The sequence below is a fragment of the Trypanosoma melophagium genome, assembly GCF_022059095.1.
Source record: "Trypanosoma melophagium isolate St. Kilda chromosome Unknown ctg38segment1, whole genome shotgun sequence".
NCBI lineage: Eukaryota > Euglenozoa > Kinetoplastea > Trypanosomatida > Trypanosomatidae > Trypanosoma > Trypanosoma melophagium.
In genome coordinates, this window is record NW_027125176.1 from 210,017 (window position 1) to 232,793 (window position 22,777).

At 42.6% G+C, this 22,777-nt stretch overlaps 10 protein-coding genes across 12 annotated transcripts; all 10 read right to left on the minus strand.

Moving 5' to 3' along the window:
• Positions 1-120: 120 nt before the first annotated feature.
• On the minus strand, positions 121-1,695 carry LSM04_003102 (uncharacterized protein; the record flags this gene model as incomplete). The annotated part of the gene is made up of 1 exon (XM_067338281.1): positions 121-1,695. The coding sequence occupies one exon, from the start codon at positions 1,693-1,695 to the stop codon at positions 121-123; it is 1,575 nt and encodes a 524-aa protein (XP_067188196.1).
• A 992-nt stretch (positions 1,696-2,687) lies between these two features.
• On the minus strand, positions 2,688-4,151 carry LSM04_007119 (NOP5; the record flags this gene model as incomplete). The annotated part of the gene is made up of 1 exon (XM_067338282.1): positions 2,688-4,151. The coding sequence occupies one exon, from the start codon at positions 4,149-4,151 to the stop codon at positions 2,688-2,690; it is 1,464 nt and encodes a 487-aa protein (XP_067188231.1).
• Positions 4,152-6,158: 2,007 nt separating this feature from the next.
• Positions 6,159-7,379, minus strand: LSM04_001811 (Protein kinase domain; the record flags this gene model as incomplete). The annotated part of the gene is made up of 1 exon (XM_067338284.1): positions 6,159-7,379. One exon carries the CDS (start codon positions 7,377-7,379, stop codon positions 6,159-6,161), a length of 1,221 nt encoding a protein of 406 aa, XP_067188180.1.
• Positions 7,380-8,486: 1,107 nt separating this feature from the next.
• LSM04_002618 (MORN motif) lies at positions 8,487-8,990 on the minus strand (the record flags this gene model as incomplete). The annotated part of the gene is made up of 1 exon (XM_067338285.1): positions 8,487-8,990. One exon carries the CDS (start codon positions 8,988-8,990, stop codon positions 8,487-8,489), a length of 504 nt encoding a protein of 167 aa, XP_067188184.1.
• Positions 8,991-9,412: 422 nt separating this feature from the next.
• On the minus strand, positions 9,413-10,940 carry LSM04_004067 (uncharacterized protein; the record flags this gene model as incomplete). Of its 3 annotated transcripts, none has more annotated exons than XM_067338288.1 (2): positions 9,413-10,268; positions 10,312-10,562. In XM_067338288.1, 2 exons carry the CDS (start codon positions 10,560-10,562, stop codon positions 9,413-9,415), a joined length of 1,107 nt encoding a protein of 368 aa, XP_067188206.1. The 3 variants fall into 3 exon arrangements, with proteins under 3 accessions (XP_067188206.1, XP_067188205.1, XP_067188204.1); XM_067338286.1 differs by lacking the exon at positions 9,413-10,268 and adding an exon at positions 10,669-10,940 and having other exon boundaries at positions 10,308-10,629; XM_067338287.1 differs by lacking the exon at positions 10,312-10,562 and having other exon boundaries at positions 9,413-10,243.
• Positions 10,941-11,362: 422 nt separating this feature from the next.
• LSM04_001047 (PDZ domain 6) lies at positions 11,363-12,976 on the minus strand (the record flags this gene model as incomplete). Its single annotated transcript, XM_067338289.1, has 1 exon — positions 11,363-12,976. The coding sequence occupies one exon, from the start codon at positions 12,974-12,976 to the stop codon at positions 11,363-11,365; it is 1,614 nt and encodes a 537-aa protein (XP_067188175.1).
• A 502-nt stretch (positions 12,977-13,478) lies between these two features.
• On the minus strand, positions 13,479-14,165 carry LSM04_004928 (Leucine-rich repeat; the record flags this gene model as incomplete). Its single annotated transcript, XM_067338290.1, has 1 exon — positions 13,479-14,165. The coding sequence occupies one exon, from the start codon at positions 14,163-14,165 to the stop codon at positions 13,479-13,481; it is 687 nt and encodes a 228-aa protein (XP_067188211.1).
• A 619-nt stretch (positions 14,166-14,784) lies between these two features.
• On the minus strand, positions 14,785-16,671 carry LSM04_003486 (Nucleoside phosphatase GDA1/CD39; the record flags this gene model as incomplete). The annotated part of the gene is made up of 1 exon (XM_067338291.1): positions 14,785-16,671. The coding sequence occupies one exon, from the start codon at positions 16,669-16,671 to the stop codon at positions 14,785-14,787; it is 1,887 nt and encodes a 628-aa protein (XP_067188201.1).
• Positions 16,672-18,178: 1,507 nt separating this feature from the next.
• Positions 18,179-19,696, minus strand: LSM04_003442 (uncharacterized protein; the record flags this gene model as incomplete). Its single annotated transcript, XM_067338292.1, has 1 exon — positions 18,179-19,696. One exon carries the CDS (start codon positions 19,694-19,696, stop codon positions 18,179-18,181), a length of 1,518 nt encoding a protein of 505 aa, XP_067188199.1.
• A 1,837-nt stretch (positions 19,697-21,533) lies between these two features.
• Positions 21,534-22,544, minus strand: LSM04_007743 (uncharacterized protein; the record flags this gene model as incomplete). Its single annotated transcript, XM_067338293.1, has 1 exon — positions 21,534-22,544. One exon carries the CDS (start codon positions 22,542-22,544, stop codon positions 21,534-21,536), a length of 1,011 nt encoding a protein of 336 aa, XP_067188241.1.
• Between the last annotated feature and the right edge of the window lie 233 nt (positions 22,545-22,777).

Genomic DNA, 22,777 nt, shown 5'->3' on the forward strand with positions numbered 1-22,777 from the left:
GGGTTAGTTAAGATTTTCAAAAATATTCTTCCGTTACCATTCACGTATTTTTTTTTCCGCTTTCATAATAGGAAGTATTGTTTTTGTTTTGTGTATGAGTTCTTTTTTCTTTTCTCCAAGTTATGCCATAAGAAGTGTTTTGCGTATTTGTTGTACAGTTTCGTGTGGTGTGGATGATGATGGTGAAGTTGTTGAGCCTATGCTCTTTTCACACAAGTTAAGAAAAAGAGAGGTCTCAGATGTTATTGCCTTTTCCCATCGTTGTAGGTATGTTAGAAGGGCATATGACCGTCGATGTCGACGACGTTTATTTCCTGGTGCATGGAATTTGATACCAGTCGGGGTATACGCTTCTAATGCTGAATTGGTTGAAGAACCCATTGTTGTTGTAACTGTAGAAGATAGGGAGGAAAGTCGTCGTGGTGTTGTAGACGTTATGCTTGTATCATCTGTAACAGAGACTGATGGTGTTGTCTGGCTTTGGTTCAGGAAGAAAGCTCGCAGTTCAGCCTCTCCACCATCAACTGTATTTTCTTCTTTATTAAATCCAAGTTTTTGGGCTGTTTTTTCAATAAGAAGCCTGTTGAGTTTCCGTAGTTGCTCCAAGTAACTATTCCCGTTCTCTTCCTCCAGTCGAGCCGCTGTAGTTTCAACCACTTTTCCAATTACACCTGTCCGAGCAGAAAGCTGATCGTACGTGCGCCGCATATGCTCAACCATGTCTTGCCAATCTTTTAGTCGTTGCCGTGACTGACGAAACCGCATTGCATGAGAACTATCGGCGTTACCCAGAGCCGTTTGCGCTTGAGTGAGTTCGCTATTAGCGTTAGTGAGGGTTAAACGTAGTTCAGAAAGAGCAGCGGTTTCATCTTGCTGATTTACTCCTAAACTACTCATAGCAGACATCCCACTCTTTTCCTCGCCAAATACATAAAGTTCTTGACGCTGCCGTTCTTCCCACGCTGTTTTTTCCCTTGTCAGCAAATCCCGTTCGGCCGCAAGTGCCTCGTTAACTTCATCAAGGCGCGCTACGACGGTATTTTCTGTCTCATGTAGTGCATCCACTTCCTTTTGCAGCTGCTCACCTTGATCCAAGAGGGTCTTGTAGCGTACCCGATGTTGCTCCAACTGCTCGCGGGTTGTCTGTCGCTGTCGCTCAAGATCTTGTATATAACGTTCCGCAAGTTTTTTATGACTCTCATAGGCGGCCGTCTTTTCCAGAGAAAGGGCATCCAGCGATTGATACGTTCCATAGTCGTTTCCAGGTGGTGGTGGTGGTGGTAATGGTGATGGTGAGGATGAGGATGATATTGCGGTTGCGTCTACTAACACTGTACGCATTTCCTCCAACACACGCTCTGTTGATTCGACCTCTTTCTGCAGCATCACCCGTCGCACACTATCCCTCTCTTGCAGTTGCCTTAGTGCTGCTAACATATTCTGAAGCGCTAAAATTTCTCGTGTACTAGAGCGTGTTGCATTGCGGAAGAGTGACTGTCCAGCTTCTGATCGTAATTGTCGCAGATGCTGTTTGTATGTGTCAAACTGACTTCGTCTGTGGGCGGGGAATTGCATTTCTTCACCGCAAACATCATCAATCCACCGATCCAGCGCTACCGCATCATCGCAGCTGAATGGCAGACGATCAACACCACCTGATACTTTTGTGGAGCTTGTATTAGCAGCGGTAAGCATTGTTTACGGTTAAGTTAGCTTTTTCCGTACACCGTTTAAAGAAATCACTACTAATGATGCTTGTAAAAGCATCATTACCAATAACCATAATCACAAGAAAATCAAGAAAAAAAAAATAAGTAGAAAAAGAAAAAGAAAAACATGTAATTTAATTAACTTATGGAAAAATATAATTGGAAGTATGTCGGGTGAAAGCGCACACCAAAATAACAACAACAACATTAGGAACGAAGGAGAAGAAAATAGCAAATAATGTTGTTCTCGCCTTGTTTTTCTTTTTTTTTTTATCATCCGCGACAAAAACAAACACACATACTATTTCTTTTCCTTTCTCTCTTTTTTTGTTTCGCTTATTCGTGTAAATGTGTTTCTTGCGCCGTTAGTAAGATGGCTTACGTGCGGAGGTAGAAAAAAAAAAGAAAAAAACTCCTTATTCTCCTCTTTTTTTCTTTGTAGAATGTTTTTTTTTCTTTCTGCTTGCCAATTGTATATATATTTTTCTTTTTTCTTCTTTCGTTTTTTTTTTTAACTTTTTAAAATAAAAAAATTGACAGCAATCGGCACTGCAGAAACTTGAGAATGAAACAAAACCAACTGGTATGCAGTCCACTCCTCCGAGAACAACAACAAACACGCTCTGGTAACTGAGGCTCAAAAAAACAACAACAACTAAGAAAGACAGAATGAAGAAATATGGAACAAGAAAAGAAGAAATAGAAAAAGTAAAATGAAAAGAAACAATAAATCAAAACGAAAGAAAAGAAAGAAAACGTACAGATGGACTGGGGGAAAGACATTCACCCCCTTTTGACTCTTTTTTCTTCTTTCTTTCTTTATTGCCTCTTTGTCTTTTTCTTTTACCCTTTTTTTTCTTTTCCTTCTTCTTGTCCAATTACCACTGCCTATACCACGGGATCATTTCTTTATTTTCGTCCTCCACTGCTGCTGCTGCTCCCACTTACTATTGCCGTGCTCTGATGCTGTTTCCACCCCTAGTCTGAATCCTGCACCACCTCACGACGTCTCTGCTTCTTCTTTGGTGTCTCATTCTTTTCAGCACCATTCTCTCCATTCCTTTCCTCATCTTCCTCATTCTTCTCTGCACGCTGCTTCTTGGCACGCTTACGGATAATCTTCTGGTACTGTTCGAGAGCCTCTGCCATGGCTGCCTTATTTGATGGGGGTTTGTTACCGGTATCAAAGAAGTTGAGACGTGCCTCCACCTGCTCACGCAGTTTTTCACCGAACACTGGCGGTGGAACGTCCATGAAGCAATCGATGCGGCATGCAAGGGCGGCCTTGTTGGCAAGATAACGAGAAATCTTTCCGCGATGCTCCTTCGGGGCGCGTTGAATAAAGCTTGAGTGGAAAATAAGTCCATACTTTGGTGTATTACCCTTGCGCTTCTTGAGAGCACGGAAGAGTGCCTTTTCCGCACCAAGGATTTGAATTGTACTGGCGGGTGCCTTTGCGAGATTGGTGAGTGAGCCTGCCTTAGAGATAAGCTTGGCGCCAATGTTTTGTCCCATGAGTTCTGTCAGGTTTGGTGCGACGAGCATCATCTTATCAATGAGGTACTGTTGCAGGGATTCACGGTAGGCTCCGAGTGAAGTGACACGCTCAGTGAAGCTGCGAATATTTACCCAATCCACTTCTGCCATATCACCGCCCATAGACGTGACGGCCTTTTCATACACACGTGCGGCGAGTGCGGCATCACCGTCGAGAATATCTGCGATCTGCGCCGTTACCTCCTCCGCGTCTCTCTCCTCCAGTGTACTGCGGCTTCCCAGCAGGAGGGCGATCTTTGCATACTTCAACGGCTCCGGCACCTCGCGGGCGAGTTCCGGGAAGTGCCAGCCGTACCACTCCTTCACCCGCATGCCGAGCAGATTGACGCCCTTGTCCATGTGCTCGGCGAGGGCAGAGGACTGAATGATCATATTATCACTGCGGTGGACGTTGAACTTCACCTTATTGCGGGAGAAGGCATGGCCAAGACCACACTGTGCACGTGCGATATCGCCCTCCTTGTGTTCCGGCAGCAGTTTCTCGGCGTGTGTGCGGAGGCAGCGGGCAATCTCCACAACGTTCTCATTACACACAACGGGGAAGTTGAGTTCGTCGTGAATGGCACCACCGAGCTTTGCATCGCAGACACCAAGCTCCCAACTCGCATCACCCTTCTTTGCTTTTTTGGCGAGCACAGATGTGAGGAAGTTGTTCAGAAACGGGCTAACAAGGGACTCGCTGATGCACACCGCATCCTCAAGGGCATTTTCCGGTGATTGAAAGGGCGCAAAGGACATAAGTTTCACCCACGGAGAGAAAGTGGCAAATTTCTGCAGATCCTTCTGTAGCGCGACATCACCAGCTCCAATTTCTTCTGTTGTGAGTACCTTATAGATGGCGTAACCCGTTGGGGCCTCGTAAAGAATGTACAGTGTCTTGGACATGCTGTCTTGGTTTTATTTTTTTTCTTATTTTCCTTTTAACTTTGTTTTTTTTTTCTTTCTGTTCTTCTCCCCTTGATGTATTCTTTTCTTACTCTGTTTTTGCTCTTCGTTTCGCTTTGCCTTCCACGCTGTAATAATAAGCGGCAGAGGCACGTTATTATAGTTCTCTTTGCTAGTACCACACAGTAACGGATACAATAATACAAAAAAAAAAAAGAGATAAAAGGAGAGAAGAAAAAAAAAAAGGTCATGACAACACGACAGTAAATAAAGAAAAAGAAACGACATCATGGTGTTTATCCGCCATTAGATAGTAATGGGCAGAAATATCACTGAAAAATATGAGAAGGTATATATATATATATATATATATATATATATTTATACATGTATATATGTCATACATAGGTATCCCTTGCGGTAGAACAGTTCGCATTTGCAGTAGCCACGATAAGTTGCCCTCGACGTCTCGAAAAAAGAACGGGTCAGCGAGAAGGAAAAGAAAAACACAAAAGCAAAAAGAAAGAAAGAAACACTAGAGTAATAAGTAATAAACAAAGAGTGATTTCACACCTCCGTACGATGTTGCAGAAAAAAGAAAAAGAAAAAGAAAAAAAAAAACAAAAAAAAACATAACAGAAATATCAGATGAGGCGAATAAAAAGAAGAGTAAGTTTTCAAACCCAGATACGGAAATGCATTCACACAGTAACAAGGAAATATACTTCTTTTGTGAGTAATAATCATGCGTATGTAAATACCTTCATGTGAATGGGATCCCATAGATACTCGTATTCTTTTTCTTCTTTTTTTTTTCCTTCTTCTTTTCCTTAACTAATTATTTCTTGCGCCTCCTCTCAATCATCGAAAAAAACTCATACATTCCATGCATGAGGAGCCAACTTAAACGAAAAGAAACAACAACCACAATCAGCAAACGAACAAACAAATAAAAGAAACGCAAGAAAAAAACGAGAAAAAAAAACAAGAAAGAAAAAGAGAATACTTAAAAAGAATAGGATGGGGCCAATCGTAAGTCTATTCAGTAATACATGACAAGAGTGGCACGCTCAGAAAAATGATTAAACAGAAAAAAAAGACTAACAAAGAAGAAACGACGAACAAAGAGAATATATGAATCACATAACACATAGAAATCATCTATTGATAGAAAAACAAAGGGAAATCAGGTGTATATACATACACACATATATATATATACATAAAGGTGGAAAGAAGAGGAAAGAAATGCGCATAAGATTAATGGAAGAAAGAAACTGTAGAAAAAAAAAAAGAAACATCGGCGGATACAAAAACACACACATATATAAATACACACACTTATACAGAGGTCCATATCCACCACAACGTATATTCAGTGATCTTCCTTTCTTCTTAATCTTTCTTCTTCCCGTATATACTCCTGTTTCCTAGTTCTTCTGTCATGTATTCCACAACTCAAGAGTTTCTTTTCGTCCCCTTTACGCCTCTTAGAAAAATATAAACATATTTAAACAAGCCCAAATGGTGTTTACTTTTTTTCCTTTCCGTTTTAAATTTTTCGTTGTTTCCCCTTCCTTACTTTTTCGTTCATATTGTCCTCATTATTGTTCATAATTATTTCCATTTGGTTTCTCTTCATTTTTCCATTTCGTATTTTTTTCGTTATTCTTTTCTTTTCGTTTTGCTGTGGCATGCCTTTTTAGTTTCTCATATAGTTACTCACTCACTCACTCACCATTTCCTTATTGTTGTTTTTTTTTCTCGATTTGACTTGGATATTGTGTTATTATTTACTTTGGGTATAGATTTATTCCTTTTCTTTCTTTCCTTCTTTTCCCTTCCTCGTAAAGATATACCGCAGAAAGGCATATATATATATATATATATATATACGTACACCGAGAGTGAAGCAAAACAAAAAGAAACCACCCACACCAACGGCCACACTGGAAGTAAGAACAACAACAATAACTGCAGCACTATCCATTTCATCAATCTTGGTTGCTATTTGCGAATCATATCCGCCACTTCCATAAGACTGTGTGTACGCAGCATGTGATCCGCGGCGAGGACGTCATCAGAAGGCGCTGGAGCCACCGCAGCGGCCGCCCGCTGTTGTGCGATATTCTCGCGTTTTTCCTTCAGCACCCCAAATCGTCGCACCTCCTCGAGAAACATGGCGTGCATAGTGGGAATATCATTTACATCACGAAAGTGAAATGGCTCACTGTGGGCATCGGTGAGGTCGTGTGGATCGTACAGAGACGCAAAGTACGGGTGCTGCAGTGCCTGTTCTGCGGTAATTCGCCGTGCGGGGTTGAACTCCAGCATCTTTCCAAGTAAATCGAGTGCCTCCTCGTCTGCGGTGGGGACGACTTCACTCCACGGCCGTTTCTTGCAGTGTGAGAGGGATGTGCGTAAGTAATCGCGGGCTTGTGGGGAGGAGAACATCACAACATCTTCCCCATCCGGTGTGCCAACAACCTCAACTATCTTGTCGAGTTGGTTGTAGAAGGTGGATCCACGGAATAATGCCTTGCGGTTAAATAACTCCGCCATAACACAGCCGGCGGACCAAATATCTACAAGTTTTGTAAATCCCTTAAACTGCATTACGAGTTCTGGGGCACGGTACCAGCGGTGGGTGACGTAGTGGGTCTTATTTAGATCCTCCGTATCCTCACGGGCGAGATTGAAGTCGCAGACGGTAGTATCATTATTCTCCGCTACGAGTACATTGCCAGGGTGAAGATCACGGTGGACAACACCCGCCTCATGCAGTACGTGCAGTGCTAAGAGAATGTGGTACATAAAGAATTGAATATGCTGCCGGGATAGTTGAATGCGTTGATCGTGAATCACCTGTGCGAGGTCTGTCCGCATGAGATCGGTTACGAGGTACAACTTGTGTAGACTCGGTGGTTGCAGGTGAATAAAGATATCTCGCAATCCGAGAATGTTCGGGTGGTGAAAGTGATTAAGAAGCATAATCTCCCGCAGTACTCGCTTGCAGAGAAAAGGATCAGAAAGAATGTTTACTGTGCGGCCATCGGAAACAGTATTGAATACACGTTTAATTGCCACCGCGCGATCATTCTCGTCAACGCCTGCACACACCGCACCATAACTTCCACTACTGATGAATCGCTGCACGGTATATCGTGAGTGCATCTGTTCCAGTTCTGCGATGAGATCACGCATGATCGCCTCTCCTTTGGGATTCATGGCTGTCAATGTATTTTATTATCTATTTGGTTTCCGGTAATGTTGTTGTTCTTTTTCGGGGGGAGGGAGGGAGGGGGGTTCCTTGTGATGTCTTTTTAATTCCCTTCGTTTTTTTTTGTTATACTCTTACGATTCGCTCTTGCGTATAATAAATAAGTATGTGTTTGTATGTATACTTGTGTCTCTGTGTGTGTTTCCCCCTGGTTTTGTTTTCTGATAATAATAATAATAATAATAATAATAATAATAATAATAATAATATTTTTTCTTTTTCTCTGTAGGTATCCGTGCGCTTTTGACGACTCTTTTATGTTTTGCGGATTTTCACGCGGTTTTCTTTCTTCTTTTGTTTTGCTCTTTTTCTTCGTGTCTTTCCTTGTTTCGGTATCAAAAACTTCGTACACAAACACACACAGTCTCTTTTCGTTGTGTGTAATGTTTCTCTCTTTGTTATTGTGAACAATTCTAACGATTTCTGTCAGAACGACAAATGTTTTTTTCCTTTTCTTCTTTTCTTCTTCTTTTCTTTGTTGAATTCTCTTTTAAGACTACAACAGTACGTTTTGTTTTGTTGTTCCTTCTTTTGATAATGGGAATGTACGCCCCAGAAAGAGAAGAGATTATATCTGTTTGTAATATGTATGGGAGAGGAGTACAATGTTATTTCCTTTTCTTCGGACTTCTCCCTATTTTTCTTCTTCTTTTTGATAATTTCTTTTTTTTTACACTGTTTCTTTTCTTCACTCCTATTTTTGACTTTATTTTCAATGATAGACCCTTTTACTCAGCCACCACAGTACAGGGTGTGAGAAAAAGAAAAAATAAAAAAGAAAAAAAAAGTATAAGCAAAAAAAAAAAAAACAATATATATATATATATATATATATATATATAACAAAAAACAATAACAATAAGAGGGTCAGTTCCCTAGAGTGATCCAGTGTAAAACAAAGAAACAAATATAATAAAACACACACACACACACGCAGAGAACGTCCGCCTTGCGACTACAGCAACAAACAACACAATACATCCAGACTGAATACTCTAAACATCTCTCATTCAATCCAAAAAGAAAAAAAGAAAAAAACAAATGAAAAACACATTTCAGCCTGCAGTACTAGTAGCATCTTTCTGCTGCTCTACATCTATCTTTTCCGCCTTAGATGGACCGCCTGCAAACGGCATGAGTCCAGGGCCAGAACCGTTATAATACTTTCCATGCCAAACCTTACCGTTCGCATCTGTGTAGGTGCCAAGACCGTGAATGCGATTGGCCCGCCATGCGCCATCGTACGAGGCACCCGAACTCCACGTGTATGTGCCGCTGCCTTCAAACATCCCACGCACAAATTGACCACAATACATATCGCCTGTTGTGTGAAACTGCAGTTTGCCGTTTCCATGCATTTCGTCTTCCTGCCAATCCCCCTCGTAGCGAATGAGTGGACTTGTGAAGATGCCGTGCCCATGACGGCAACGATATGTACCTTCGGTCAGTCGACGTACGCCGCCAACGTAGCGGGCAGACTGTTCCTCATGCACATAACTGCCTTGTTCCTCAACGAAGACCTCTTCTTCCTTCTTTTCAGCCTTCTTTTTTGCTGGCATTTGCCCTCCACTACTAAATACTACTACAATGACAAATAATAATAGTAATAGGCAATGTCAGAGACAATGAAATAGAGAAAATAGGAAAGGGAGAAGATAAGAAAAGACATATTCACATATACAAAGAGAGATCATATATATAGATATATACACCGAAAAAAAGAAGAGACATAACAAATTCATAGAAATCAAGAGTAATAGATGAGTTAAAGAAGAAAGTCAGGAAAAAAAAATACACGATAACAGGTATTAACGAGGAAAAGAAAGGCATAGAAATAAATTGAAAAAAGACTGTAAAAATAAAAGAAATAAAACTAATTAAATTTCTTTCCTTTTTTTTCTTTTCGCAGTCTCTCTCTCTCATACAGACACAGAGAGAGAGAGAGAGAGAGAGAGACTATATATATATGTGAGGCCTACTACTACAGGTCATCATCATCAAACTGAATGGTGGGCCTCGTATTTACCGGTTGTTGTTTCGATTGCTGCTTCCTTGTCGGTACGAGAAGGTCCAAATCATCATCATCATCAACTACTATCGCTGTCGCCTTCTCCTTTTCATTCTTTGCTTGTGTAGCTGCTGGGACGTTTACCTCACCCATGTCCCCCTGGTTTTCCTCACTTCCTCCCTCTGGGAGAAGTACGGGTAGAAAGGTCGGTGCCATCTCACGATTATAATTATCAGGAATAGGTCCACTTGGTGGTAATTGCCGCAGTACAGTCACCTCCTCCGTTACCCGCTTTAACACTGCCTTTGATTCTGCAAGCCGTCGTTTGGCCTCACGAAGCGCTTCAGCAGCGCCATCCTTTCGCTTTTCTGTCTCACGCTTCAGTCGTGCCAACTCCCGTACGAGTGCCTCCAGTTCTGCTTGCTGTTCGGGTTGTGCGACATCACGGACGGATTTGCGTCGCTGCAGAAAATCCCGTCGGAGTTTGAGGTGCCGCATCTCCCCACGGAGTGCCTCTCGCATCAGTTCAAACTCGAGTGCCTGCTGGGCAATATCGCTGCCTTGTCGTTGGGCGACCCGCAGTTCCCGTTCCCGCGTGCGGCATCGCTCCAGTGAAGTGGCGGCCTGCTGCAGTGCAGTTGACATGGCGTCGTCTTTGCGGGCGACAACCGCCGTTTCACGTGCGATGGCGGCGGCGGTGTTCACTGCCGTTTCCACCGCCGCCGCGCGTTTATTGCGTTCTTCCATTAATGCGATGTTACGTTGACGGGCGGCGAGTTGTGTGCGGTGTGTGTGGCGGCGCATGTCTGGCGGGCCGCCGAGTCCGTCACTTCCCACGCGGTGATTCGGCGAATATCAATATTACTGTTCACCGCCGTGCGGATGACGGGGAGATCGAGATTGTGTGACTGCAGCAGTCTGGAGAGAACGGCATCGGTGTGGGTAAAGTGTCGCCGTGGGCAAAGGCCACCAACACATCTGGTGGTTCCCGCAGTTGTAATAACATGTGTTTTTGTAACTCCTTCGTCATGCCGAGGGCTTTGGTGGTGGGAATGTCCTGCAGGTAAAGTGCATCCGATTGCAGCAGCGGCCCCACCCGCTCCGCCTGCGTCTCTGGTGTCATAATGTCAAGATGACTGTCATTAATGACACTGCCCCGCCGTACACGGGAACCATCGGGTTGTATCAGACTGATTCGATTCGCGTATTAACAGGCATTCGTCACGTACGGTTTTACTTGCGGTGGGGGTAATGGCCTAAATGGTGGGGGTCGACGAAGTTTTGGAATCGCCACTCCCTCTGTTAACCCCGCAGTAGCAGTAGTATTAGTAGTAGTAGTAGTAGTAGTAGTAGTAGTAGTAGTAGTAGTAGTAGTAGTATTTCCTCCTCCTTCTACTTTTGTTGTTGTTGTTGTTGGTTTTACTGGACTTCCAGGCACATCATCGATAGAGAGAGGATCCGTCTGAGGCGGGTCAGCACCAAGCAAGTCATCCAAATCCATCGCGTCTATTTTTTTTTTTAGATTTCCACTGACAAATAAATAGATAAATAAACCATATATATATAATGGAGAGAGGGATATACTTTGTTTACACTCGTGGGTTAATTACCACTAGCTGATTCGTTGATAAAACTTTATTTTCCATATACCCATTACACGAAAAAAAAGAGAGGTGAGAAAGGAGGAAAAAAAAAATCAAAATAAAACAGCAAAAACAAAAAAAAAAAAAACAGACCTATAATATATAATAACATTCGAAAGAGACATCCTTCCTCTTCTCTTACTCCATTGTTCTTTTGATGATGCACCAAAACAATACACGATGTCTCCCCACTCTTTACCCAAAATAAATAAATAAAAAGGAGCATCAGGGCACTTCATCATGTCGATAGTACCTCTAATTCACACACGTACAGACAATCTCACGCAATCGTTATTCCCAACTCCATGCGAGAACTATGACGATAAATGTACACCATCACTCCTTTAAGAGTCCCACGGGTAGTAAATAAATCTTGTAGCGCCTGCGCCAAATGTTCACACGTTGGGATTCGGCGACTTTCAACTGCAAGTATTATGTCACCAATCAATATACCACTACGTGCTGCAGCTCCACCATGTACAATACCTAGAACATGTACTCCCTCCCTACCACTTACACCAATAATGGAATCTATAGGAAGGCTTCTTGACAAGTGTGCCGGTAATATTTCAAGTTGTGCATCTACTGCTTCAATGCCAAGTGAAGGAGTTTCACGATTACCATTACCATTGGCGTTTTTGTTGTTCTTGGTGTTGTTGTTGCTGCCATTACTACTACTACTGCTGCTGATACTATACCAACCACCAATTCCACCATTCTTCTTCCTGTTATCATCTGTCTCACTAATGTTATTGCGTATATTGTTACATTTTCGGGAAGAATTACCCTCAAAGGGGTGGGGAGTAGGATAGTTCTCATTCATATTATCAATACCCCTCACATAACGAGGTGTTGGGACACTGGCATACGGATGTAGTACCTCTTCTTGGGTACTATCTCTAGCTGTTAACCCTCGTGGTGAGAGCATCCCACTCTTATTCTTATTGAAAGAAGACTGTGGTAATAGCCTAGTCATCGCAATAGTATTGATACGATCAAGCTGAATTCGCGGTGCAATGATATTCGCTGATATATGTGACCCAGAACACTCTTGTGAAGGAGATTTACGAAGAGGAGTGCGAATAGGATTGACAGCAGAAGATGCCATATTATGGGAAACTGCCATAGTCCCATGCTTCATAGGAATCGGGTCCCTTTCATCATTTTCCTTCTGCTCTCTTTGCTGTTCTTGTATAGCTACTGCCACAAAGGGACTAAGACTGGCCGCCATGAGAACACGTACTTCGTCGAGCTGATTGGCTTCAAGTGCCTGCAATAGTGCATCTAGTAGACGATTGTGTTGTGTACCTTCTACACTTTTTTCCCGTGAGGTATTCTTGTCATTGTTACTCATATCACCACTATATCCAATGTTAATATTGTTATTGTTATTCTCATCATTAATGCTGGTATCATCTGTCCCACCTTCAATAGCACAACACAGTCGAGCCAACAAGTTATATGTGTTACGGTATTTATGTGAGAGTTCATTTACTTCTCGCTGAAGTACATTCAAACGATGCTCAACTTCACGTACAACATTCATAATATGTTCACCTTGAATACGAGAGACTTCCTCTTGCTGCTGCACTGCATCCGCAATAGCATCACGGATTTGATTTGCCACTTGTCGTTTTACTTCTTCAGCCACAATTTGCTGCACATGCTTTTCCATTAACTGGGACATGTTGTGTGATGAGGTTTCTGTTGGAAGTACTCTTTCACTCCCTTGCCGTGTATTGTTGAGTGTAGTTTCAATCATAAGTTGTACTTCAGAGCGTGTGGTAAAAGCTCGAAGAAACTCATAAAACTCAGCGGTAGGTATTGGCATTTTACTGGGATTTAAAACACCCTCTTCTCCCTTCCTCATGGGTTTATCAACATCAACTTCCATTCAATAAATAAATAAGTATATATATCTATATCTATTGTTTTTTTAAATAGCTATTGTGGAAGTATGATATAATACTTTCCCTATATATTTCTATGCCTGCACATAAACAAAAGAAAAAAAACAAGAAAAACAAAGAGAAGAGTTTTTTAAATACCTTTGCCATGAAGCAAAATAACAATGGAGAGCATTACCGATGGGAAACAGGGAGACCAAGTAACACACCGGCGGCAATGAACAGTAGAATATAGAAGAGATTCATCCACAAGATAGAGGGTGGTTCCAGAAATCAAAAAACAAAACAAAAAAACAAAAACACTTGCGTTCCGTCGTTTTCTTTTTCCTTTTCTTTTTCTTCTTTGCGAGCTCATTACATGTACTGATGGGACAAAAACAAAACAAAGAAAACAAAAAGAAAACTAAACGGAAAAAAGAAACCATGAACAAAGTTGTTCAATTCACTTACATCGAAGGAAACACCTTGCACATTCTCATGTCGCGGTGTTCACGGCGCCTCTGTGGCCGGATGTGTGGCGTCGTACTCTGCCAAACGCAGTTCCAAGTGCTTCTTGCACGTCTCTGAACACACACAGTGCACAAATGGCACCGACCGCAGTGCGGCGAGATTGTGGAACGTCACCAGCACTTCATAGTTCTGCAGCCGCACGCAGCAGTTGGAGCAATCGACGGAAACCATCGGCGGCACAAGACTCACTGGCGCCGCCCCCGCGACCTCCTCCCGGAGCAGCACCGGATTGTTCTCCAGCGTGACAGTCGCCAGTCGGGGGAGGAAGAGCAGACCGCCGGGGAGCACCTGCAGTTTGTTGTTGTCGAGGCGCAGTTCCTGCAGGCTCTTCAGCTGCCACAGCTCCATCGGCAGCGAGGCGAGGAGGTTGTTGCTCAGGTACAGCCGCTCGAGGTGTGAGAGGCGGCCGATCTCCTGCGGGAGGGATGCGATGCGGCAGTAACTCGCGTTCAGCCAGCGCAGACGCCCAAGTTCGCCAATGGCTGGGGGAAGTGACGTGAGAGAGTAGTTGTTGTCCAGATGCAATACCTCCAGGGTGCTGCGCAGGGCTTTTATACTGGCCGGAATACTCGTGAAGTCCTCTTGATAACTGAAGTGAAGTGTGGTGTCCTTGTTGTCATACACCTGCTGTACAACATCCAGAAATCGTTCTTCTGCGTCTGCCATTGCCTTTTACAACACAATTCTCTGAGTTTCTTTTTTCCTTTTTTTGATTTCTTTCCTTTTCTTTCTTCTTCTTTTTTTTCTTTGCCTGTCGGAATACTGCTTCTCTAGAGTGCTGACGATAGCGATAGTGTCCGTCTAGCTACCTCTCTTAAGGAAACCTCACAACAAAAAATACGAAAAAAAAAGAAGAGAAAAATAAAATGCAAAACCTTCATAATGGCACTGAATAACGTAATTAAACACAGACACATACATACACAGAAAGAGCAACGAAAACAAAATAAAAAACCCATATGGATTGATGGTTAAAATAAAACACACTGCTTTATAGAATGCCTGTATACACACACACACAGAAAAAAAAAAAGCACCTATTCATACACTTTTACGCATAACTATATATAATTATGTACAATTATACATGTAATATATTCGGATTCATACCAACCGCATCTATTATAACACGTGGTCTTTTTTTTTTCCTTTAACACAATACTGCATTTATTCTCAAAAGAGAAATAAAAAAAGAAGAATATGGTGATTGATACTAGAAAAAAAAGCGCAAAAAAAAGAAAGAAAAAAATTTTGATGAATAAAAAGAGATTTTTTCCATCACTTCTTACGGTGATTTTCCCTCAAGGGTAACAAGTGAAGCACCGAGCGCCCATGCAGTCTCAAATCCATTGATTTTTTTCGCAATGTGTAACTCCTGCTCATGTGGATATCCAAACCCATGATGTAGTAGTGTAAAGAGATATGAAAGTTCAAAGCACTCCATTTCTTCTTTCAAAATACCATTTTTCTTTACTTCAGTGTTATTTTTTATTTCCCCCAGAGTTTTCATCTCACGGCAGACTCGAGTGGCAATAGTTGCTACACCTCCTACTGTGATGAGTTCTCCCTCCATATGTGGTCTCAGGCGATCATAATAGTAGGAAAAAGCATAAACAGGCCCCTTTGAGGCCGTCGTCACATTTGGTTGAAAGATACCATTAAAACCACAAGTATCACTACCACATGTTTCATTTTTACGAACCACATATCTCTTGAAAAGTTCTACACATGCCTCCATTGATGGGGAAATACCGCCATCTCTGATATTGGATACATTGCTCTCTGGGTGGACATATCCCTTTGGGAAACACGGAAATGCATCAATCACATTGGTTATATGCACGTTACTATCTACAGTTCTATCTGTGTTTGCAGTATTCTTTACTGTTTCCTTGTCATATGTATGAGCTGCCACTACCGCATTAAGAAGTTGTTCCTTAGCGGCATGCAATCCATTTCCTTCATAACTATGCTGGTACACTAGATATGAGCGTCCATTAACGCGAAATTCGTGTGTGAATTTCTTCTGATTTTCAAGTACCTTTTCATCATCTGGGTGAATCACAATCTGCGTGGAGCCACCACCAAGATCGAGAATAGTGGCGGTTGCGCTCTCATTACCGCCTAGTGCTCCACGGAGGTAATTAACAGTAAGCCACGCCAGCGGCCCCTCCTCGTGTCCCTCGAGAATACGCACAGAGTCCATTTCTCGCTGCAGCCAGAAGGGCCCAACCTGCAGATGGCGTCGCACCGCATCCAATACGGCGTGGGCTCGATCTCTGCCAATGCGGCGTAAACCCGCCGTTGCTTTTAGTTCGATCGGCACACAGGCATGCATTGTGTGTGGAATGTATGTCTTGGCGGCGTCCAGTAGTTCTGTGAGGGAGGCGGCGGCATCATGCACATTATCAAACTTCGAGAGTGGGGCGTGGTTTTCAACAAAGAGTTCATCATTGAGGCGGAGAAACGGCAGTAGGGGGGTCTTCGGTGTGGTGCTTTGCGGTTCAATAGTGAGATTGTAGCGGAATACATGCACACGACTGCCGGTACTTCCAGCGTCAAACACCACACTGTAGCGAGTGACGGCGTTATTGCACTCCGACATGAGTGCAGCGCTCTCACTCCACAACTTTCTCTGTCTTTCAACTTCTCGTGTGAGAGCGGTGAGGAGATCCGGCGCCCGTTGTCGTCCCACACTGCTACTGCCATTGATAATCGCCATGGCCGCCATATATCGCTGGTGTTCCCCTTCCATAAATAATGTACGCTGTGTAACGACCGGGACCTCATTCCGTTTTCCCAATAAGTTTTCTTTTGTTTGTTTACACTCTTCTACTTCCTGCTTCGCGAGTTCATTTCGGTTTCCAAGAAGCTCAAGTTCCGCTTCGAGATTCCTGCGGTTACCGTCCACAGCTTCCTTCGCATGGGTCACCGTTGTCTGTCCATTTCTTAACAACTTTACTTGCGACTGACACTGCAAATAGCGTTCTGTCTTCATTCGGATAATGTGCGATGTGAGCTCTAATTTTTGATTTCCTCGAGACACCATTGAAGATTTGCCCACATCAAATGCCATAAAGTATACAACAATGAGAGTAGAAAAAAGGAACAGTGCGAAGACAGGAGCGACCCAAGAGCATCCTCCTCTGCGTTTGTTTCGTCGCAGCGCCATTTCAGAAGGTTCGGGTATATAAGTATATATTGTGCAATCTGATTGGCACAAACAGAAAAAAACTAATAAGAAGGGCTAGTTTCTACTGGAAACAAGAAGCAAGAAGATGATGAACATGTTCAAGAGCGCAAAAAAAAAAAAAAAAAAAAAGGAAAAATAATACAAAAACATTTAAAACAAAAACCCACAAAGCAGGGGGAAAAAAGGAAGTCCAGAAGGGATTCACACAATACCAAGAAAAAACCTAAACAGAATATATATATATATACGTTGACTAAAGTTGCAAAAAGAAAAAAAAATGATAACGAATGAGAAAGAGAATCACGAAGAAAAAGACTGAGGATACAAGAACAACAAAAAGAAACACAAAAAAGAAGATCACGCAGTTTTAGTAATAAACTAAAAACGACGCAAAAATTAATCGGAGTGATGTATGGATGTACATGTGGCGGTGTGCATCAGTTTCTCCTTTTCTCTGTTTTCATTTCACTTCTCTCTCTTTCTCTCTTTTTTTCACGTACCGCTTGTTGTTGGTCTATCCCATTGTACGTGCCATGATTTCTCGCTTACGTAAAACATCATCCCGCACATCTTGAAAACAACAACAACAATAACAATGACAATAATAATGATAATGATGATAATAATGATAATAATAATAATAATAATAATAATAATAATAATAATAATAATAATAATAATACGTTCTACTCAAAAAAAAAAAAGAAAGAAAGGGGAAAGGAAAAGAAGAACGGAGTCAAAGAAACTTGAAAAGCAGTACCGTTGTAGCAGCATCACCATCACCCTCTTGTTCTCTCTTACTATCAATATACGTTTGTGCACCATTCTACCATTCATAGATAAATATATACGTATATATATACATATATATATATATATATACGAGGAAGAGAGATAGCACCCACAAACAAGTAAAAGTCTAATGAATGTACAAGGTCTCCCGGAGAAAACAATGCTAGCCCAAAAAGAAAAACGCACCGCTTCTCATATGTTTAATTTATTTCTGCGTGTTTGCAATACCTTTCCTTAATTTATCTTTCGAATTCAATTATTGTGGTTTTTCTTTTCCTTCTTATTCTTCCCTTTTCTCTCATTTCATTTTCTATTCCTCTGGATTTCTCACTTTGTTTTCTCTTCTCCTCCCGTTTTTCTTTTTTTTCCCTTATTTTCTACTTGGTTATGTCTGTGGTACCATTGGCACGTGGGTTCAGGAAAAGTGCCTTTTCGGTTAAATCCACAAGACTGAAGGGAATAAGAACAATCTATAATGCCTGTAGTGCATCACAAAGAAAAAAAAAGAGAAGTGGAAAGTGGGAACAGAATTCTTCTGAAATAAAGAAAAAAAAAAATAAACACGCAAAAGGGGTAAAAAGATAGTCTACACAGTCCAACTAAAAATAAATAAATAAACAAATAAACAAACAAACAAACAAACAAACAAACAAATAAATAAATAATATATATATATCTATATATATATATATGACTATTTCTTACAGCTACTACTACTATTGGTGCGTGCATGCAGACATGCACTTTGTTGTGCTGGCTCCACAGACACTTCGGACGGTGTGTGTGTGCGGTTTATTGGCGGTGATAAACACTCGTGACTGCCGCTCGTCACAGAACCCGTTCTGCTGCTCTCATGTATTTGCCGCTCAATCTCCACTTCCATTGCCATTTCCGCAGCACTTGCCAACTCCGTAACGGTGGCGGTTGTCTCCACGAGTTCCTGGTGAATTCCTTCAAGCGAGTGTCGGTTGCAGCGTCGTTCACGCTCTGCCTGTGAAATACGCCGCTCAAGTTCCTGCCGTTTCTGTTCATATCGCTTTCCACGCTCATACGCTTCACGCTGGAGTGTCTCCACAACAGAGACTTCATGCTTTAAGTACTGCAGCATTTCCTCTGGATCACTAGCGGGGTCCGTGTATTCCGGTGCTCTACACTGTGGTGAGGGCGGAGTGTCCGAGAGGAGGGTCCCTGCAGCATCGGGAACGGAGCCTTTATCCTTGCTTGAGCTCTGCGCACCAGCCGGACTGTTATTATCATTATTATTATTATTATTATTATTATTATTATTATTATTATTATTATTATTATTGCTACTACCGATACTGCCGCTTCTATCAACAGTACCGTCATCTGTTTGGGGTTGTAGGGCATCGACAAACTCTTGCAGTTGCAGCAGTGAGGATGACTCCTCTGAAAGCAGGCTCTCAAGCTGTTGACGCTGCTTTTGCAGTTGCTGCAGTTCTTTCTTCATTCGTGTTAGCGTCTCCTCCTCTTCACGCTGCAGTCGTCGTGCCAAATTTGAGCTATTCAGCTTAAGTTTTACAAGTTTCTCTTCTTGTTCTGCCTTTAACGTCTCCTCCTTATGCAGTTGTGCCTCCAGTTCTGCCTTTTGACGTCGCACTGCATCCACACGACGGGTGAGTTGATTTGTAATACTCTCGCCCTCCTTCTCTGCGGCCTCATACGTTTCCCGCAGTCCCTCCCGCATCTTTGCCAAGTCCTCCCGCTCCAGAAGAATCGTACTCTGCAGCATGCGGTTGGACGTGTACAGCTCACTCACGGCATTCTCCAACTCCTCGCGCGACATGCCCGCAGCGGCCGCCGTCGCCTCCGCCTCCACCCGCTCCAACTCCGCGGCGGTTGTGTTCAGTGCGTCCTCCTCACTGCGGGCGATGCCGTGGCGACTGCTGTGCTGCCGCTCGAGTCGCAGGCTGTGCGGGGAAAAAGAGTGCACTTCAGCCGTTGGCAGCAGCGGCGGTGTGGCGCCTTCACTTCCGCCCCTCGTCGCCATTGCAGTTGTTGTTGTTGCGGTTGTTGCGGTCCCCGCCGGTGGGCGGATGGCGCGGGTGGGTGGTGTGTGCAGAAGACTGCTGTGGAGATGAAGAGAGAGACGTGAGGAACTCGCACCGGCGGCGTTGGAACTGCTGCGACTAAATATAGACGGCTGCCGCAGCGGCGTTGTGGAGGTGTTGGGGGTGGGCGTTACCTGCATTTTACACACAATAACAGGAGAGAAATAAGTGTAATATCTTAATAGCGTAAATGGGTAATAAACCAGGAGATCCTATCGCTCTTTTCTTGTTTCTTTTTGTTGTTTTTGTTTCCTTTTCTGGTGTTGTTATTATTTTTTTTTGTTTTTCCTCTATCGATCTCTTTTCTTCCTTGGGTTGCACTATTGCTTGCAATACCCACAACAGGAGGATGGGCGGCGTAGAGAAGAGAAACAACAAGAAAAGAAAAACAAACAAAAAATACATGTATATACATATATATACATACATTTATACATATATTCAACTTGCACATTTAAGCAAAGAACAGAGGAACAAGGAAACCAGAGAGTGAGGGAAAATTTTACATCGTACTCGCGAGATCCCCCGTTTACTTCAAGCCCTTCGATGGTACACAAAGGAGGTGTAATTCGTTTTCTTTTTTTTTTCATTATGCTGACTGGAAAAGGAAATAGGGTGGGGGTAGTAAAATCAGAAAGAAAAACAAATGACGGAGTCTTAACCCACAGTAACAACATCATCTTCAGCAATAGAAGTAGTAGTAGTAGTAGTAGTAGTAGTAGTAGTAGTAGTAGTAGGGGAAAAGAAGACAGAAGGCGCAATAAGAGCATCATCATAATCAAGAGCAACAAGAACGCCAAAAAGTGATACAAAAAAAAAAGACACTCACATGAGCAAGAAAAAAAAGGGGAAAAAAGGTAGAGGTCTGTATTTAGAGACGTTTCTTTTCTTCAGTTCCTTCCGCTTGTTTGTCTTCCTACCTCCTACGATTCGCAAGACAGGCAAAAAAAAAAAACACAAAAGGTGGGAAAAAAGGAGAAAAATGAAACAATAAAATAAAACAAATACATAAATAAATAAAGAAAAAAAAAGAGTGACAGCACAAATTCACCAGCACATGCCCCCAGGCAACTCTGCAAGTGCGACTGAATCCAATTGCGGTTTTGGTATGTGGAATCCGAGACTAGATGTGATGTGGCTGAATTCACCTGAAAGGCTGAAGTAACGAGGCGAAGAAATAAATCGTCATTCTCTTAGTACATCCGTCTATTACTATCTCTCTCTCTCTCTCTATATATATATATATATATATATATATATATATATATATATATATGTCTATATAATAATGATTATGTGTACGTCTGTATGTGTTTTCAAAAATATATATAAACACATCGAAATACTTTTTTCTTGTATTTGCACTTTATGAATTCTTCTGCTCTTGTGGTTTCTGTCGTCTTCACAAGGGTGAATGTGAAAAGGCATCTCCCCAGTTCCACCTCAACACATATCAAGCTCCAGACGAAGAAAACAAAAACATGACAGATCAACAAACAAAAAAAAAAAAAGAAAAAAACATGGATGAATAACACTTAATAGCGCTGTGGCGCTCACTCCTGTTTTACTTATTTTTCACTTTCCCTCACGTTTGTACCTCCAATATTAATTCGTTTTGACTTCTATTTTTGATAGTATCTTTCCTCACTCTACAGTTATTTTTCATTTTTTTTTTTTTTTTGGTGGCAGTTGTTCACTGAGTCAGGGTATTTTTCCCCTCTGCTTCATTCTCTTTGCTTGTCTCCTCTACTCCTCCACCACAGACGGAGATTGCAACGGCAAAGCCATCTCCCCTATTCGCGACTCTCTTTAATGAGACTAAACAAGAAAAATTAAGGAGAACGAAACAAACACACACACACACACACAAAAAAAAAAAAAAAAAAAAACATAAACAAAACCTGCGCTTGGGCAGCACAGTTGCCCCACTATTTTTCTTCTTTTTTTTCGTTTAAATTCCTCCCTGTTTTTATCCACTCACGTTGGATACGGTGGTGGTGGAGTGAATCCCAAAGGCTTCGTCTTCACAGATGTGCTGATGTATGTGTAGGCACCGGCCCCAGCCCCGCTGCCACTACCTCCACCCCCGCCTGCACCACTGCTCAGTACATGACTTCCGCCCAACAGAGTATTCGGTGAGTGTTGTGCGCCGTATATGCCTCCAGTGGATTTTTTGTTTAGATGCGTATCTGCGAGTCCTCCCGCCTGTGCCAGCGAACTGCCAAGAAAGTGTTGCTGCTGCTGCGGCGGCGGTGCGGCCGGTGGTAGGGCGTACCGTGGCAGCGGTGAAATGGGTGAGGAAAGACTTGGCGGTGTGTACGGCGGTGTGGGCTTTGCGACGGGCTGCAGCAGAAACACACCGTGTTCATTGCGGAGAAGAATTGGATCCTGCTGCGCTGCCGGCATCGGCGGTACATAATGCGCTGCAAGTGGTGACAACTCCACCGGCACGGCGGCGATGGGTGGAGTTGCGGCAATGGCTTCAGCGAAGGATGGGGGCGGTGGTTTTGCAACGTGTGGAATACCTGCATAGCTGAACGGGCTTCCACCATGCGTTTGAGTCTGTGATGGCGTGGAGGAACCGTATATTGGCGGTGCATGACTTACACTTTGCAAAGTGCCGTATGATTCCTCCACGACAAATACACCACTAGGTTGTCTTTCTGTTGTTTCAGCTTCATCTCTGCGGCAGACAGTATGTGTCACCTCGTTCAGGAGTCTGATCAGCTCTGTTTGATCATCCTCAGTAATAGCATCATCGTCGTCTTCGTTCTTGTTATTTTTTTTACTATCAGTGTTATTGTTATGATGATTATTATTGGTATTGCTGTCAACTGAGTGCTGAGCGTAGGGAGACGTTTTGAAAACGAGCGTCGACGATTGTACAGGGTTATTCCCTAACGTTGATGCACTAACTACTCTTTCACCAGTTCTGCTGTGTTGCTGGGACGACATAACATCCCGAAAGTGTTCTAGTAGATCTTCCATTGTGGTTGGGTTTTCTCAGCGTTAATACAAACAGTGGACACGTGTATCTTTTATTCTTTTCTGTTTCCTTGTTGAAGAGGGCTAAGGTCTCTCTTTCCGTCTTTTTTTTCTTTTTTGCGTCCGCGTCTTTTTTCTTAAGGCGCTTTGCTACAGTACCAGAGTCCTGATTTTTTTTTTTGTTACTCGCACACAAACTCTTTATTTCTTTTCTTTTCTCTTTCCCTAATATATAT